This window comes from Chrysemys picta, chromosome 4 (assembly GCF_011386835.1).
Source record: "Chrysemys picta bellii isolate R12L10 chromosome 4, ASM1138683v2, whole genome shotgun sequence".
Taxonomy (NCBI): domain Eukaryota; kingdom Metazoa; phylum Chordata; order Testudines; family Emydidae; genus Chrysemys; species Chrysemys picta.
Window position 1 is genome coordinate 67030309 of NC_088794.1, and position 17200 is coordinate 67047508.

Consider the following 17200-nt stretch of genomic DNA (forward strand, 5'->3'; position numbering starts at 1 on the left):
AGTTTGTCCACCTACAGAATGCGGTGGGCATCAAATTTTGAAACTGTTCATTTTTTTCTGAAATCTATATAGAAACCCAGTGAATCATCTGGCTTTAGAACCAGCACAATAGGACTCCTCCAGTCACTCTGGGGATTCCTCTATTGCCCTGAATTCTAATACAGTCCTGGGCTCTTTCTCGACAGCCCCTCTCAATTTGTTGGGAATTGGTCAGTGGTCCTTCCTGTATTACCTTTACCTGGTTCCGTATTAATGTGATAGTGAGCCATGCACATCTTCCCAGGATGAGCTGAGAATACCTTTGTAAAAGCAGCCACCAGTTGGTGTGCCTGTTCCTTTTGCTTCTGGTTTAGGTTCTCTCAGAGCCCCTGAGCTTTCTTTTAGGCAATTCAAAGTCCTGGGCCACTGCATTGTCAAGTCCTCAATATGCTGTCTGGGCTTCCCCAATGAGGAGTGCAGAAAACTGGACTGCTCTTTGGGCTAGGGGTCATCAAGATGCCATCGCCACCCTTTCAAACATTACCAAGAATAACTCCAGGTCATCATCTGTCATCATCTTTGGAAGCAACAGGGTCAGAGTGGTCCTTGAAGTTTGGGGGAATGCATTCCCCAGCGGGGTGGAGCAGCAGTCTGTAGCAATTCCACCATTCGTCGTAAACAACTGTTGCTGGTGTGACGCCATCTGTTCAAACACTTGTCGCTGTCCTGCTTGTGAATCAGCCAGCCATTGCAGGAGCGGATTCACCGATTCACCTCCATAGCGTGTGTGGGTGTGTACACAAAAAAAAAAAAAGCTTCTCTTTTCTACAGGGCAGTTAAAGGTGCCCTCATTTCTGGTACCATATTGTCAACTGCTCTTGAAACAGTCTCTCTAGAGGTCCCAGGTTTCTTCTAACTGCTCCCCTTCAATTCGCCAACAGTTAGACCAATCTATAAATTCTTAATCTAAATTGAGTTTATCAGCCCTTAAACTCCAGTGTTTGCAGTCTTCCTTTATCACCTTGTCAGTTTCTTAGAGGAAGCCTGGTATGGGGCAGTTGCAGCTCTGCTATCCCAGGCCTTTCTGCCTCCCCTTCCCCCTTTATAGCTAGGCATGTTTTCTTTATTGACCACAGCTGTGGGTGCATGCCTCCACAAGGACCAGTTCTGGAAGCTGTGCTGGGATGTGGTGAGCCTGACTACCTGCAAGCAGGGAAGACTCTGCTCTCCCTTCTGCCTAGTCAGTATGGGGTTTGTAAACACCATTAAACACCCCTTTTGTGAATTCACAATGCACATTCTCCTCATCCAGCCCAACCAAGAGTCAGTGAAGAGGCAAAACTGAGACAGTAAATCTTAAAGCGAAACATCTTCCACTAACAGCACAAACTGGAGGAATTGTGATCATATAAAGATTGGAGAGCCTACAATTTTAAGAGGCTCTTCATATTTTTGGCAGCATTCTGCAAATGTAATTTTTTTGTCAATTTACTTGCTAAGATGCAGTCACCACAAAATATAAGTTGATGTGCTGTAGCCCTGTCACCTGGGCTGGGCTACATAGGAAGGTATTTTCAGTAGATGTTTTTTGCAGTAATTACAGTTGTACAACTATGTAGAAAGAGTGCATCCACACTGCTTCATTTATGCCATCTTTACCTAAATCCCATGTGAATCACTGCATTCAGAAAATTACCCCACATAACATTCTAGGCAGATATTCCATAGTGAAATATTCTGCCACTGGACGCTATGTATTCTGGAATTTTTCTCATGAGGCATTGTGCGATACCTACTGGAATTCTGGGACTTGGGAGCAAACTAACAAACTCAGATTTTCCTCTCATGGTATCCCATACTTCATCTGCTTTTCATAGATTCATAGAATGTCAGGGTTGGAAGGGACCTCAGGAGGTCATCCAGTCCATCCCCCTGCTCAAAAAAGGACCAATCCCCAACTAAATCATCCCAGTCAGGGCTTTGTCAACCCTGACCTTAAAAACCTCTAAGGAAGGAGATTCCACCACCTCCCTAGATAACCCATTCCAGTGCTTCACCATGCTCCGAGTGAAATTTTTTTCCCTAATATCCAACCTAAACCTCCCCCACTGCAACTTGACACTATTACTCCTTGTTCTGTCACCTGCTACCACTGAGAACAGTCTAGAGCCATCCTCTTTGGAACCCCCTTTCAGGTAGTTGAAAGTAGCTATCAACTCCCCCCTCATTCTTCTCTTCTGCAGACTAAATAATCCCAGTTCCCTCAGCCTCTCCTCATAACTCTTGTGTTCCAGCCCCCTAATCATTTTTGTTGCCTTCCGCTGGACCTTTTCCAATTTTTCCACATCCTTCTTGTAGTGTGGGGCCCAAAACTGGACATATTACTGTACTCCAGATGAGGCCTCACCAAAGCCAAATAGAGGAGAATGATCACGTCCCTCGATCTGCTGGCAATGCTCCTACTTATACAGCCCAAAATGCTGTTAGCCTTCTTGGCAACAAGGGCACACTGTTGACTCATATCCAGCTTCTCATCCACTGTAACCCCTAGGTCCTTTTCTGCAGAATTGCTGCCTAGCCACTCGGTCCCTAGTCTGTAGCAGTGCATGGGATTCTTCCATCCTAAGTGCAGGACTCTGCACTTGTCCTTGTTGAACCGCATCAGATTTCTTTTGGCCCAATCCTCTAATTTGTCTAGGTCCCTCTGTATCCTATCCCTACCCTCCAGCATATCTACCACCCCTCCCAGTTTAGTGTCATCTGCAAACTTGCTGAGAGTGCAATCCACACCATCCTCCAGATCATTAATGTAGTTATTGAACAAAACTGCCCCCAGGACCGACCCTTAGGGCTCTCTGCTTAATACCGGCTGCCAACTAGATATGGAGCCATTGATCACTAGTAATAAAGCACCATTTTCAAACTGTTATGAGGCAGCATGAAGGAAACACAGTTGAGTGTTGCAATCCTAGCAGCCATTAATATGAACAGGATGGCCCAGATGTCAAGCAGCCAGCTTTGGAAGAGTCAGGAGGCAGCCACCAGCATAGCCACCATGATACTGGGCAGTTACTTGGAGGAGGCAGAGAAGGAGGAGGTGGGAAACTGAGAAATTACTTCTTTCTGCATGACATTTTCATTTGGTGGAACACTGCTTCTGTGCTCAGCCAACCAGCACTGCCTGGTGGGAAAGGATACTGCTGAAGAACTGGGATGACCAGCAGTAGCAGCAGAACTTCAGGATGTGAAAGACTAATTTTCCTCAAGACTGGTGGAGAGCTCACCTCTGAGCTGCAGTGTCAAAACACCAACATGAGAGCTCTCCTCAGTGTGGAGAAGCCTTTGACCATCACTGCCATCTAGAAGCTCACCACCTAATTTCTATCAGCCAGTAGCTAACCAGAGTGACTTTGACAGATCGACTATTGGGCTACTGTTATGGAGGCACGCACTGTTATTAAGAGGTGTCACCGCCCCAGGGGATAAAGATGGGTAATGCACAGGTTACTGACAGATTTGCACAGTAGGAGATCCCAAATTGTATAGGAGCCATTAAGGGGACTTCATGTCTATTGTTTGCCTCCCCACACACCAGACCTGAGTTCATCAATGGAAAGGAGTATTTCTACACTGTGGTGCAAAGTCCTGTTGATCACTGAGGTAGATTCACCAATATTAAGTTGGGGTAGTCTGGAAAGGACTATGATGCGGGGATCTTTAGAACTTACAGGTTTTTTAAATGAAAAACTGAAGACCATTATAGACAATATATATTCCTCCTGTCATTCTAGGAGAAAAGCTTACAAAACCATTAAAGGTATGTTCACACAGTGAGCAGTAGCAAGTCTGAGCCTGGGTGGTCAGACTGAGGTTCATGCTACAATGCTATTCATAGCTGTGTACATGTTGGGGCTTTGGCTTGGAAGCCTAGGGAAGGCTTCAGAGCCCGAGCTCCAGTTGGAGCCACAACATCTATACAGCTGTATTTAGCACCATAGCATGAGCCCTGTGAACCAGTCTGTCAACTCGGCTTTTGGAACTTGCTGCGGCAGCTTGTGTACACATATCCTTACTGGACACTTGGATATGAGAAAGGAACTGACCAACTATACTCTGAGCAGCTGTAAAATAACAGTGAAGTGTGAATTTGGAAGACTGAAGGAAAGGTGCAAGTGTCTTATGACAAGGCTGGATGCTTCTGAAAAATATGTGCCTCATGTTATAGCTGCTTGCTGCATTTTGCGCATCTATGGGAACAAGAACCTCGTCAAGGGCGGGGAGGTAGAGGGGAATAGACTTGCAGAACTCTGTGTACAGCCAAAGAGGGTGCCTTTGCAAAATGTCCCAACTGGCCAGGAGAAGCAAGGTCAGGGAAACTCTGAGATGAGGTTTATTTGTATACACAAACTGTCTCATTTGATAAAACTAGCATCTGATTTAGCCTTCTGTCTACCAAGCAGGCTACACACCAAAAGATCACAGAGCTGCAGGACTGTTCCCTTGCCCCCAACTCTGACACATGAGTTTTAGGCAAAACCATTAAAAAAAACCTGACAGTTTACCTAACAAGCATAGACCAGAAAGCATTTTTTAAAAACATGTTACCCTAGACCAGGATGCTATTGTGTTTAAAGTGGAAGTGTAGATGTCATCAGCTGGTAATTTATTATATTTCTTATTCACACCTAGATCAGATATAACACATTTCCTCTTGTCTTAAAGGGAGTTTAGATATTACACATCAAACATGATGTCTGTTCTGAAGCACTCCAAATATTACTACAAGTCCCATATGAGAATAACTTAAAATTCAAAGTTTCATCCTCTGGCAAATATATTAAAAGTCACTGATAGATGCGCTGATATGAAAGAGAGTTTCACTATGTGATGCAAAAGAGTAATTAAAGCAAATGACAGATACAAGGGGAAAACTAGTAAAAATCTAGATGAAAGCTAGGAAGAAAAATAATTGCTTGTGGATGAATCAGATATGCAGTCTGAGGAGTTACACTTGTTTTTTTTATTACCCTTGAAGATTAAGGAAACTGTGAAAACTGAAGTTGTCCAGACAACAGTTATCAAATAAGAGTAAAGAACAGTGATGGACTGAAAAAAACTAAAATACAGTTTAGTCAATATAATGAATTTAAAAAGAGGAAATTACTTTTCTGTGAATTTACTGCAACATACTTTTCATTGAAGAGAAAATGAACTAGATGGATAGAGACTCATTTGTACTCTGTGCTTCAGAGAACGCACTACCATAGGGACTTGAGGGAAAACAGGCTCTAAAGCAATAAAGAGAGACTTATGAAGGTAACTGGAAAATACTATTGCTTAAATCTATGACAGACCAATTCCTCGTAGGAGACAGCCAACAAGAATATTTACTGGGGGGTAGGGGGCTGATTAAACATATCATTAGTGCTGAAGTTCTCTTTTTTCTCATCAGCACCAAATGCCCAGAAACTTCCTTTTTATTTGTTTTTTTAATACTTGACTCTTTTCTCTATGTTTCTCAGTTGTGAATGAATTTTCAGTCATCATGTATGTTGTTAGGAAGCACTATAAATAACCTTAAAGACCTGCTGACTGATCAAAGTTAGAATAGGAGTATCCACTCCTTATCAGATTTTCCATGTATTACTCTACTCTTTAGGTTTTCAGATACTGAAGAAAATAAAGGCTGACATCAGCTTTCATATTATCTACTGTGTTCAAAGCAGGGATAAGAGAAATCCTCTTATGTGGGGAAAAAACAAGTTCCAAATATTAAGGAACTCTGGCATATTTTACATACACATATTAAACACACACACAAAGATTGTAGCCTGCTTATGAAGATAACCTTTAGAATGTAAATCAATGCAACACTGCCCTGATTCTACAGCCAAGATGATAAATGATAGCACTGAGTGAAGTTCCACCATTCATCTCAATGAGATACAGACTCTGAATTTAACTTAACATTTTACTGTTGACCATTGTACTAGCATAACCCAGCTGACCCACTGTCTCTGATTATATCCTATTTATTTGCAAAGAACTAAAACTGCAGGCTCTGAAAGCTTTAGAAAACCTGATATTCTCTGATGCTTCAAATACTTGATCCAGCTACTATGGTTTTTAAAAGTGACAAAAAAGCTGTTTACATTTATCCATTAACAATGGTGGAATCCCAGATAAAGCACATGGGATTTTGTTGATCTTCTATTGAACTTAGTTGAGCAGCAGTAACAGTTCACTTTGATATCCCAATAAATCTTTCTGAATGAGTTCCTTTGTGTTCTGCAATGTTGTCTTCCAACAGTGAACCATAAGCTAAAATGAAATTTCAGTTAAGCCTAGATTTAGATGTAGAATACCCCCAACTAATTTGGCTGCAAGTGTCATTCCACACAAAACCATGACTCTAGTTCCTTTTGTGGTTTTGTTTTTTTAAAAGGAGTTCCCTTCTCCTCCCCACCCAAGAAATCCACTGGCATTTCCTGGGTGATGAACTGCACCATTCTAAGATATAAGACATATGAAACTTCGGTTATCTCCACCATCACTGAATTAAGCATGTGTGTTTGAAGTAATGGTAGATACAAGGCAGTTTCGTGTTTCCACAGGACTTTGGCAAACTGCATTTTGTCACCATCATTGTTCAATATCGGCATTGATTGGTTGATGGATAAGCTTAAAGAGGCAGTCGTTGGTGACACTGAGCTGAACACCATCCTACTTTGATATCTTGAATACACTGATAAAATTGTCTTGTTGGCACAATATAGTGAATCACAGCAGCTGACAGCCAGTCTGGTTGGGCAAGAAGCAACATGCATCGGTTTGGTTAATCCCAAACTAATCCTTGGTCATTACCAGTAAGCAGCCTCCAACTCCAAATTACAACCAATTTAGTATTAACCTCTTTAGACAGGCTATCAAACAGATGGCAACTGTCAAGTATGTGGGCTACACCATAAACAGTGCTGGAGGATGCTCAAAATACATGGACACTTGTATAACAGCAATTGCTTCATGTTTCTAGCCATTTAGTGGCCTCAGTTCAGACATTGTGACATCAACCTTGCTAAAAATCTGTGAATCTACAGAATCACAATTATACCAACTTTATAGAAGAGCAATGATATGGGTGCTGAAGAAGGCTGAGGGGCAGTGGATTAATGTTTTCATTTCATCAGCTGCTCCACATAAGTGGCAGGACAAGATCAGCAATGACAATATTTATAGCTGAAACCAGCAACTACCTCTATCAGAACTGGTTTAGTTTCAGCAGCCATCTTGGTACAGACATATTATTAGGATTAAAAACCAATGAATTGCAGAGCACGTTTACCAAGGAATTCCACTCTATAGCCAAAAAACTCAGTGGCACTATCAGATCACCAGTGACAGACATAGACTGAACGTCGAGCCAGATGTCTTAAGGATTTAGCTAGAGATCAATCTGAGTGATGCTCAATCTGCAAGGAGGCTATGTTCCTTGGGATTTGTCTTGATGATGACGACCACTGAATCAGAAAGCCTAATAGGTTGCACAAAAAACTTAGACCCAGATTTGTAAAGGTATCTAGACATGGGTATGTTCAGCGTGACAATGCCTAAATGATTTAGGAGCCTATTTCTTATTTTCAAAAGGGACTTAGGTACGCAGCAGCCTAAATCCCATTGACAGTCAAAGAATTTGGTTTTACCTATTTTCTTAAAAAACAAAACAAAAAAACCTTAAGAAATTATACACAAACACAAATACCTGTTTTACAAGAATGTTGTTTAGGGTGCAAAGTCAACCACTCAAAATTTAAGAAATACATTATGATACAGTCTTTCGTTACACAACATACAATCGCCGCTTCAGTTGGTACAGAGCAGAGATACACAAGGGATCAGAATTAAGGCTGGACAGAAAATCATGAAACTAGCATTTCCTAACTTTCAAATGTTGGACTTTGCAACTTTAACAATGTTCTTTTAATAGAGGGTATTTGTGTGCGTGTGTAATAATATACATCAGTGGTGGGCAACCTGTGGCCCGGGGGCTTCATGCAGCCCGTCAGAGTAATCCGCTGGTGGGCCACGAGACAATTTGTTTACATTGACTTTCTGCAGGCATGGCCGCCAGCAGCTCCCAGTGGCCGTGATTCGCCGTTCCTGGCCAATGGGAGCTGCGGGAACCGGCAGCCAGCACGTCCCTGCAGCTCACACCACTTCCTGCAGCTCCCATTGGTCGAGAACGGTGAACCGTGGCCAGTGGAAGCTGCAGGTGGCCGTGCCTGCGGAAAGTCAATGTAAACAAACTGTCTCGCGGCTGGCCAGCAGATTATCCTGATGGGTCACGTGCGGCCCGCGAGCCACAGGTTGCCCACCACTGATATACATGCTAACACACACACACAAAACCATATCACTTGTACTCACCACTGAACAAGTGTGTGGCCAAAGTGAATCCTGCAGGCCAAACATGTCCAACCAAGTTCTAAAATGCAATTTGGTCTCCTGATGTCTTCATCTTGACTATACAGAGTTGAAATCTGAAAAATGCAGGTGCCAGCATACAAAGTTCCATCTTAATCCACAGATGGAGCAACTCACGCGGATTCCTGTATTCTCCACTGGCTGCACCTCCATGTTCATGATGAGGACAAATTCAATCTGTTCCAATTATTGAAAACTGTGTCCCTTTATTTATCAAAAGCTGTCAGCATGACCCTCAGTTGTACAAGGTTTGAACATCCATGCATTAAACTGAGAATTCACCAAACATTCTGATGGAGGGCTAAGATGGCTGACATTAAATAATAATAAACTACCTTACATTTATAACCTATCATTAAAAATTCCCAAAGCATTTTGCAAGGTAGGAGAGATTTATTGTCCTCATTTTATAGATAGGAATGCATCTTCCCTCTCAAATTACTTAGCAAGTATTTTTATATTAATAGTTAGAACCTATGAATTATTCCAAAAAGGACTTAAATTTATTGAAGTAATATACCCCTTGTGCAAACTACAGTTTATTATTAAAAACAGATACAGTTTACATACTCAGTTATCAGTTCACATGTAAAAATTCAACTCTCAGATTTTGACAGCAATCTTAATTCTGACCCAGGTCCCAGGAGACCTGTTTATAAACTCCATTAAAGTATATTTGACTGGCATGTATTGTATATCTTGAACTGTATAAAGTAAGCAATTAGTGATGCACATATTGCAAGAGTTATGCTACTGACACTCAGCAATTAGAAATTTTTCTCTCTTCTTTCATATTTGGTTTCTCAATTCATCCAAAAGTGACCTATCAATTTCAAGACCACAAAAATCCTCAGAAGGTCACAAATCATGGCTTTATAAGGAATTTCACCTGACCTTAGGAAACCCTTTTGATTCCTAGACATGTCACAAACCCTGTGCATCATTTTGCCATTCTTGGGTTCTATGTCATTTTGAAAGATACCACTTGTTTAACTATTGTAAAAACAGACTATTTACAGTAAGTAACCAGTGTTTTAAAACATTTAACACTCGCTATATCGTAATTTCTTTCCAAAAAAGGCCTCGCAGAGATAACAAAGGAACAATAAACTCATAGGAAGCCAACATTCCAAAGAAGAACAATTAAATTTCACAGATCAACACATCTGAATTGTAAATATGTAACATTGTAAATAGAATCCCTTTAGTTCAATACCATATTTAAGATATCACAAACCCAAACATGTTACTCGTGTTTAATTGTTTGGTGGATTGAGTCCTAATATTCTATTTATTTTAAGTGCTTTGGCAGTTAGGTACTTTGCAGCTAAATGCCACTACCATATTAAAACACACAAATTACACACACAGGTTTTGTTTTCAAAGGCTCTTAAGGGAATTAGGTGCCCAAGTCCCACTGAGTTTCACAAATACCAGGGGGAAAAAATCTAATAAAAGAGACCTAAAACCTGCCATAATTATATATACATGGGGTTCTCAACCTTTTTCTTTCTGAGCCCGCCCCCTCCCCCCAACATGCTACAAAAACTCTACGGCCCATCCTTGGCACAACAATTAGTTTTCTGCATATAAAAGCCAGGGCCGGCATTACGGGGTAGCAAGCAGGGCAATTGCCCAGGGCCCCATGCCACAGGGACCCCCATGAAGCTAAGCTGCTCAGGCTTTGGCTTCAGTCCCGGGTGGTGGGGCTTCAGCTTTCTGCCGAGGGCCCCAGCAAGTCTGATGCTGGCCCTGCTTGCAGGACCCCCGGAAACCTGCTCACGGCCCCAGTCCCCTGGTTGAGAACCACTGATATATACCATTTAGTTTAAGGCCTAATTGGACATATGTCCTGCATTATACCCTGAAGCCTACAGGAAGCAGCTATTTCATCAGAAGTTCATTAACTGAGAATTCCCTCCTACCTATGGTACTCTAGGAACGTAGAGCAGAAGGGACCCAATAGAACTCATCTGTCAGGACTGGATACAGGAGCAGGGGAATATTCAAACATTTACTATAATTTTGACAAATACTATAATTTGATTTCCCAGAGTACAAGATTAACGAATCCTGTCATAGTAAACATAAAACCTTAATCTGAATCACAAATCAATTTAATACAGTACAGCTCTTAGCAGCACAAGTTGCAGAGTGTGGTTTTTATTTCTCTACCAAATAAATAATTCTCTTAAGACAATAGAGAATGGAGGGGAAATTATATACGACTGTAAGAAATCATTTTACTCACCTGCCCTTGCTGGGGTGATAAACAATTGACAACTTCTTTCACCATCACTGGTATGTGTGGTCGTCTACAATCTTCATCATCTGCAGTTTGATGTAGCTTTTGAACTTCATGGTTATGCATCGTTTGTTTTTTAATTCCATAGTCATAAGTCACTTCCAGCCTTTCCGCTGAAGAATGTATATTTCTGGCCCAAATACCTACATTTATTGAGCTAGTTTCTAAACTGGACAGAAGCAATCGTTTGTAGAGTTGGCACACATACCGAAACAGCACCATACTGTAGTTAGGTCAACCTGGAAAAACAAATATTGGAAACAATTTTAAAGTAAGTATTTTAAATAATAGGTTGGGGAAGGAAGTGGAAGTACAAAAAAGCAGTCACACAACCCATGGTACAAAGTCCCAGAGAAACATTACATTAGCAGAAATTTAGATACATAGTCTCCATTATAATTTCCAATGGTGGTATCCTTTCAGGATTTCTCCAAGGCCCTTCACCCAATATGGATGCTCCAAGCCGCAATGTTTCTCTTTACGTATTACCATAAAACTTTTGTTTCCTCTCTAGCCTATGATTCTGACTGTGGCATGACATATTGAGGATACTAGTATTAAAATGAAGTATATGATAAATGATACGTGATCATATCTGAGCACAAAGTATACAAGTAAAGCCAACTAAGCTTCATTACTTTAAAAAAGTGTTACTGTCCTTTCTATGGTTAACATGGTTTCAACATCAGCACACCACAGCACAATTAATTTTGTAGTGTTCCCTGTAACCAGTTAAAATAGGAAAATGATGAGAGTCCAACACTGTAGTTGGATTTAATACAGTGCTAGAATCATGTTATGATCAATAAAAACATTTGTAGCAGTGCACGATAACATCATGTAATCAAATCTCATACTTCAAAACATCAACTGTTCAAACATTGGATGAGAAATGAAACATCAGACCATTTGTCTGGTCAAGAATAGCTATTTTCATCAGGTTCATATTGTTCGTGATCATGACATATGCTTCTTTCATACTAAGTCATACCTAGATGACAAACCAGTAAGAGTACACCTACCTATCTTCTTTATTTTAGTAGTGGAGTGCTATATCCTTTAGGCCAGTGCTTCTCAACCCACAGGTTGCTTGCAGCCCAATCAGCCCATATGACATCCTTGGGGTCATACAGGTAGTATATATATTGTGTGGCTGCGGCCCACATAACACATAGAGAACTGCATATGTGGCCCACGATGGTAAATAGGTTGAGAACCACTACTTTAGGCTAATTTGTTCTTTTCATAACAGAATGAATTGGCAGTTAGCTGCAAAGAGGTAAAAAGACGGGTTTTATTTACAGGAATTTTACATTTGTTTTCTGAGCAAATACCTCCTTCAGTCCCACATTTCATATGCTCTCTTACCATGCAAAAAAGAAAACACAGACATAAGGCCATCTGACAATATGCCATACTGTATTTTTATTATTAATGGAGACAATGTCTAATCCCATGATGCAATTGTATCTACCCAAATTTTATCTATTCTATTGATTCAGGTCTACCCATCATTCAGTCATCTGTTTGCCACAAAATGGGAACATGCTGAACCATCATTTTAGGAAAGTTACCTTCATTATAATCTATGCCCCACTTGTTAAATAGCTCCACACTTTAAAAGGTAAACAAATTAGGCAAGTTCTCTGTAATCATTTATGTTCTTGTTCTCCAGAAACTGTTTAAGTTACTGATGGATCAAATTACCTACAAGGTACTTATGAATAGCTACCATCAATTGGCTTATCCCACCCTGTAACTGCAGGCCAAGTAAACAAAATTTATAATATTGGAGATTAAAGTGTTGAAAAGGTGCTTGTCTCTTTATTTAATTCAGAAGTGTGCCTCACACCATGGCCCTGCAGTGAGTGCTCTCTAAGCAGACTATTTCACACCCCTAGAGATCACTACAAGATCAGAGCCAACATTAATAATCATTTAACTGTCTACATCCTTAACCAGAATTGCTTTATGTAGTCATATGAACCTGGTAAGATGTTATACATATATATATTATACTCAAACACAATTCATATCCCAGACAAATATATTGATGTTACTTCACAGCACTCTCATTTTAGGCAACTTTTTTGTTTAAAAAAGCAGGAGTCACATTTCTTCTAAAATTCATGCCAATTAGTATTTCGATCTATTGTTTGGACTGGGAGTTTGTAAGCGAAAACGTTGCTGTCATTTGTTGAAATGCAACTAGGAAGAGAAGATGAAGCACATGTACAGTCTCCGGTGCAGAAGAGTGAATGAACATGAGTCAAAACTCAGCGAGCATTTGGGGCTTGCGACACACCCCAAACCTCGGGCGTGGAGGGGGGCAGGAGTGAGTGTGTGCTTGGGGGGATAACAGCACCATCCCACAGCAGGTGGGACGAGCACTCTAGCCAAGGGGGGAGAGACGGAAGCATCGCGGGGAACGTTAACTCGTTCTCAACTGACGGCTCCGCGGCGTCTGGTTTTACTGTGCGTCTATAACGAGGCTTCGAAGTCTCTAAACCCGAGAGCGTTTGAGGGCGGCCTCCCCAACCCCCCTCTTCCAGCCGGGCCGCGCTGCGGGGGCAACTGAGGCCGCCCCAGTCTGTTCCTCCTCTCCCCCCGCGGGCAGGGGAGACTGTGGGAGTTGGAACAAGGGCCCGGTACTCACTGCAGATCACGCCGCTGCCCCTCTCTCGCTGCCGGGGTATGAATGCACAGCCAGCCCGGCCTCCCCTCCCCTTGCAACAAGGCACCGCTGTCTTCAGTTCCGCCTGCATGTTGCTGCTGCGACGGCAGCCCCGACCTGTCTCATGTGGGAGCAGAGGATCCCTGAGGGACCAGGGAGATGTAAACGCTCGGAGGGGAGTGGCCCCCAAGAAACCGTTCAGGATCTCCCCCCGGGCCCCAGCGTGGCGTATCCCTCTCTCGACAGTCACATTGCACGAGTCTCAAGCCAGCCCCGGGTACCCCCTCCCATCTCCGCCCAGGGCACTCTCCTCGATCACCCACACCAGCGCCTAGCTGTGCACAGCCCGCTCCCCCCGCTTGTCTTATATACAAACACCTGCCCTTGTATATAAACACTACGCTCTCCTTGAAACATACAATACCAATCAGCACGGCTGCCAACTGCAGACAAACCCACTAACACTCTTGTCAGTTGCATACTACCACTTCCTGTACATAACCCACACGCATCATCCCGTCATATGCAATTCAATACACTAATACCTTATTGGCATGAAAAGCTATGCAACGTTGCGAACGTTTTAAAAGACACCTCGGGTATCTGCCAGTGGCAGATACGTAGGACGGGCCTGCCCAGGTCAGGGTTTCGCACTGTATGGGGTTTTATCTCCGACACGTATTTGTCACTAACATCACAACCCCTACTGCTCCCACACCTACCTCTCAGCTGAATAGAAACATATGCATAAATCTGCCTCAGGTACATACCAACCTCTTCTCACTCACTCACAAACATACACCCACACAATCACCACTACAGTTATACACGCACAGCCTACTACAGAAGTGCCAGTCACGATTTCAAACATTAAGGCTGAGTAAAGTTTTAGTCCAATCCAGCAATACTTTGTGGGCATGCATGCTAAACTATTGTTAGTTTCCCAATCTCTGTTCTATCTTCCTCTTGAATGAATGTTGATACTAGAAGCAGGGCTTCTTGCACCCATGCAGACACGTTCCCACTCGACCAGCACTGTAATCACGCATCCATAATTGTTTTTACACGGGTGTGTGACATACTACCTGCTGTGAGCCTGTGTATGCAACATGTCGAGACCAATACATAGTACAAAAGATTGTTTGCGAATAGTCGTTTGCCTTTTAAAGTGAAATGTGGTTGATTTCTACAATATCCACCAGTTCTGTTATAAAATTTGCTCAGCTACCTGTACAACTATTTGTGATGTATTCATCCAAATGCAGTATAACGTGGCATGTAGTCCTTTGAGTATCATGCGCACCCCCACCCGGGGGCTTAATGCACCTTCTCCCACTCACCCCTTTGTGCACGATGGATTGCTGGCCCGCCCGGTAGGCCACCTGCCTCCTACCCCCAGGCAGAACAGGACCCTGAAAGGGGCTTCTCGGAATTATAGTCCCCTTTGTCACGTGACAACACCCCAAAAGGAACAAGCGGAATAAGCACAGACCCCCTAGGCACGGGACACGTTTTCCTAGCAGGAAGAATAGCGCTGCCCCCACCACCAGGCCTACCAGCACTGAACTGAGCCCGGATGGATCCCCGCTCCGACCAAATCAGTCCCACTTGCCCTCGGCGCGGTCGCACTAGAGACGTCATGGCAGTGCGGGCCAATGAGGTGGCGAGGGGAGGCGGGCCGCTTGTGTTTGAATTTGCTCAGTGTGAGGCTAGAGAAGGGGGTGACGGGGGTACGGCCCAGGCCGAGCGAGCAGCGGCCTCTGCCCGCAGGTGAGTGCGGCTCCCGCTGCCCACGCGACAGACTCTCCCTGGTCGGTGGAGGAAGCCCCCGGCACCTAGGGCTAAACTGCGGGTGGGGTGCAGGCGTCTGAACGGGCTGGAGCCGCCGCCCGCAGAGGAGCCTGGCCCGGCGCTGGCGGGAGGACCGGGCTTTGTTACAGCTGTAACTATCTACCTGACACTGTGTGCAAATAATAATGGCGATATCCTAGAGGCGGGAGCTTGTAGATTGTTGTGTAAAGGAATTTGTATTTTGGGAGGGGCAAGAGAAATATTTATCTTGGTTATCAGAGGCCTGGTCATCATCATGATAAACGTGCTGTGAATTAAAGGGAAGCTGTCAGTTTAAAACTTGCACTTCTGCCTGAGAAACGTTTACTTCATCCCTAACTTGTAAGATTATTCTAAAAGGAAAAATCCTGTTTTCAATTTATTGGATAGCACTTGTGTGTAGCTAGTTTCCTTCTTTCCCTTGTGTAAACAGAGTTCCCTGTCCTTTGTGTGGCCCTTTCACACAGTGACAGAAAGACAATATGCTTATTCTGAAATGCTCAATCTTGCAAGAGTTGTGGGAATCTGCAACATGAAGCTCTCTGCAGGATCAGGTCCAAAGATTTTAAAAGCAAAAACAAATAGAATTTGGGGATAGGTATAATGCCTGAAATTACCTCTGACTCCTTTGAAATTATCTGGATTTAAAGTTAACAATGTTCCTGTACATTACTTTTGCCACCAGACCACTAGAGTTTTATATTGACTCCATGTTAAATATTTTGTTTGCAATTCGTTTATACTCAAGTGATTTAATGTTAGTAGAGGGGATAAATCAAGGCCATTATATTTTTTATGTAAAGTGATATTTACTGTTTTTTAAAAATCTGGTGAAACTAAGATTAGGGTTTACTGGGTGATATTACGTGGTGGTAACTTGCAGTAAAGGTGCCTGACTAGTTTAGAAATACAGTAGCAGTAATTTCCTAACTGTTTAAAAATAATCCCTTTTTAGTGGTGCTTTCTAAGGAATTCTGACAATGCTAGGTTTGGAACTATTTTTAGATGTTTTAAAATCATTTAGAATGTTTCATTATTAATTGAGGATTTTATTTTGGAAGATAATATAAAGTAAGTATCTGTGTTTGCATACGCTGTACCATACCCAGCATGTAGGGTGTATGGGATTCATAGCAGCACTGTGCATCACAGAAGAACTTTCAGGATGATGAAATAGCACTCCTTTATAAACTTCCAGTCCTGAATCTGCCCTATAAACAAATTCAATTTATTTTGTAGTTTCCTAAATCAACAGGAACTATAGAAATCTGTGGTCACCTAGAGTTCATCTTTACCAGCTAATGTGTTAAAATGCAAGTGGCCTTGTTTACTTTAGGTTTTTAAAATGTTATCTAACAGTTTTAAAAACAATTAAAAAAAACTTTTATCCTGGTTTAGACATGCCTTAGGAAAACAGCACTGCAACAGTTCACATTCGTATACTTATATTCATAATCATGAGGGCTAAAACTCTTTTTTATAAATGCTTAACTAAACAATAGCTTAGTGCCCTTCATCATCTCACTCACAGAGAGGAAAGTTACCATTGGAGAGTAGGTGAGTGTATTTATTTTCAAGCCCTGCTGTGAATTTTTAAATTAAATATACCTATATTTAGACCCCTATCTACACTGTTGAAAGGCACAGCTTTTAAAAATCAATTCAGTTTCAAATAGCCAGTGTTGATCAATTATTTTCAATCCAATTATGATTCCTCCATACTGGTGGAAAAGCTATGCTAGTTGAATTAATTTGAAATTGTTTCCTAGCAGTCTCTTTATTTAGCATTAATCATTTAATTGGTGATCCGGTTTAAGATAAGTATCCAGTTAATAAACTTATCCAGCTATACTGGATGTATCTCACAACCCTGACTTTTCCACAGGAATATGGCTCCAAATTTGATTATGTAAATAGTCTAATATTCTATG

The 17200-nt window shown here is 42.1% G+C and overlaps 2 protein-coding genes across 11 annotated transcripts in view; one reads left to right on the plus strand and one right to left on the minus strand.

Moving 5' to 3' along the window:
- Positions 1-15092, minus strand: part of METTL15 (methyltransferase 15, mitochondrial 12S rRNA N4-cytidine) — a 200773-nt gene extending 185681 nt beyond the window's left edge. The window contains exons 1-3 of one of the 9 annotated variants that reach the window (XM_065592530.1): positions 14996-15064; positions 11788-12034; positions 10712-11004 (exon numbers count right to left, since the gene is read on the minus strand). In XM_065592530.1, coding sequence (XP_065448602.1) covers positions 10712-10987 — 276 coding nt within the window. In that variant the 5' untranslated portion in view covers positions 10988-11004; positions 11788-12034; positions 14996-15064. Of the gene's footprint in view, positions 1-10711; positions 11005-11787; positions 12035-13421; positions 14720-14779 lie in introns of those variants that run through there. The other 8 variants (XM_005286907.5, XM_005286906.5, XM_042849109.2 and 5 more) reach the window with 8 other exon arrangements.
- KIF18A (kinesin family member 18A) overlaps positions 15079-17200 on the plus strand; it is a 108738-nt gene continuing 106616 nt past the window's right edge. The window contains exon 1 of one of the 2 annotated variants that reach the window (XM_008179246.4): positions 15079-15209. In XM_008179246.4, the coding sequence (XP_008177468.3) occupies positions 15079-15209 (131 nt within the window). Of the gene's footprint in view, positions 15382-17200 lie in introns of both variants that reach the window. The other variant, XM_042849108.2, reaches the window with a different exon arrangement.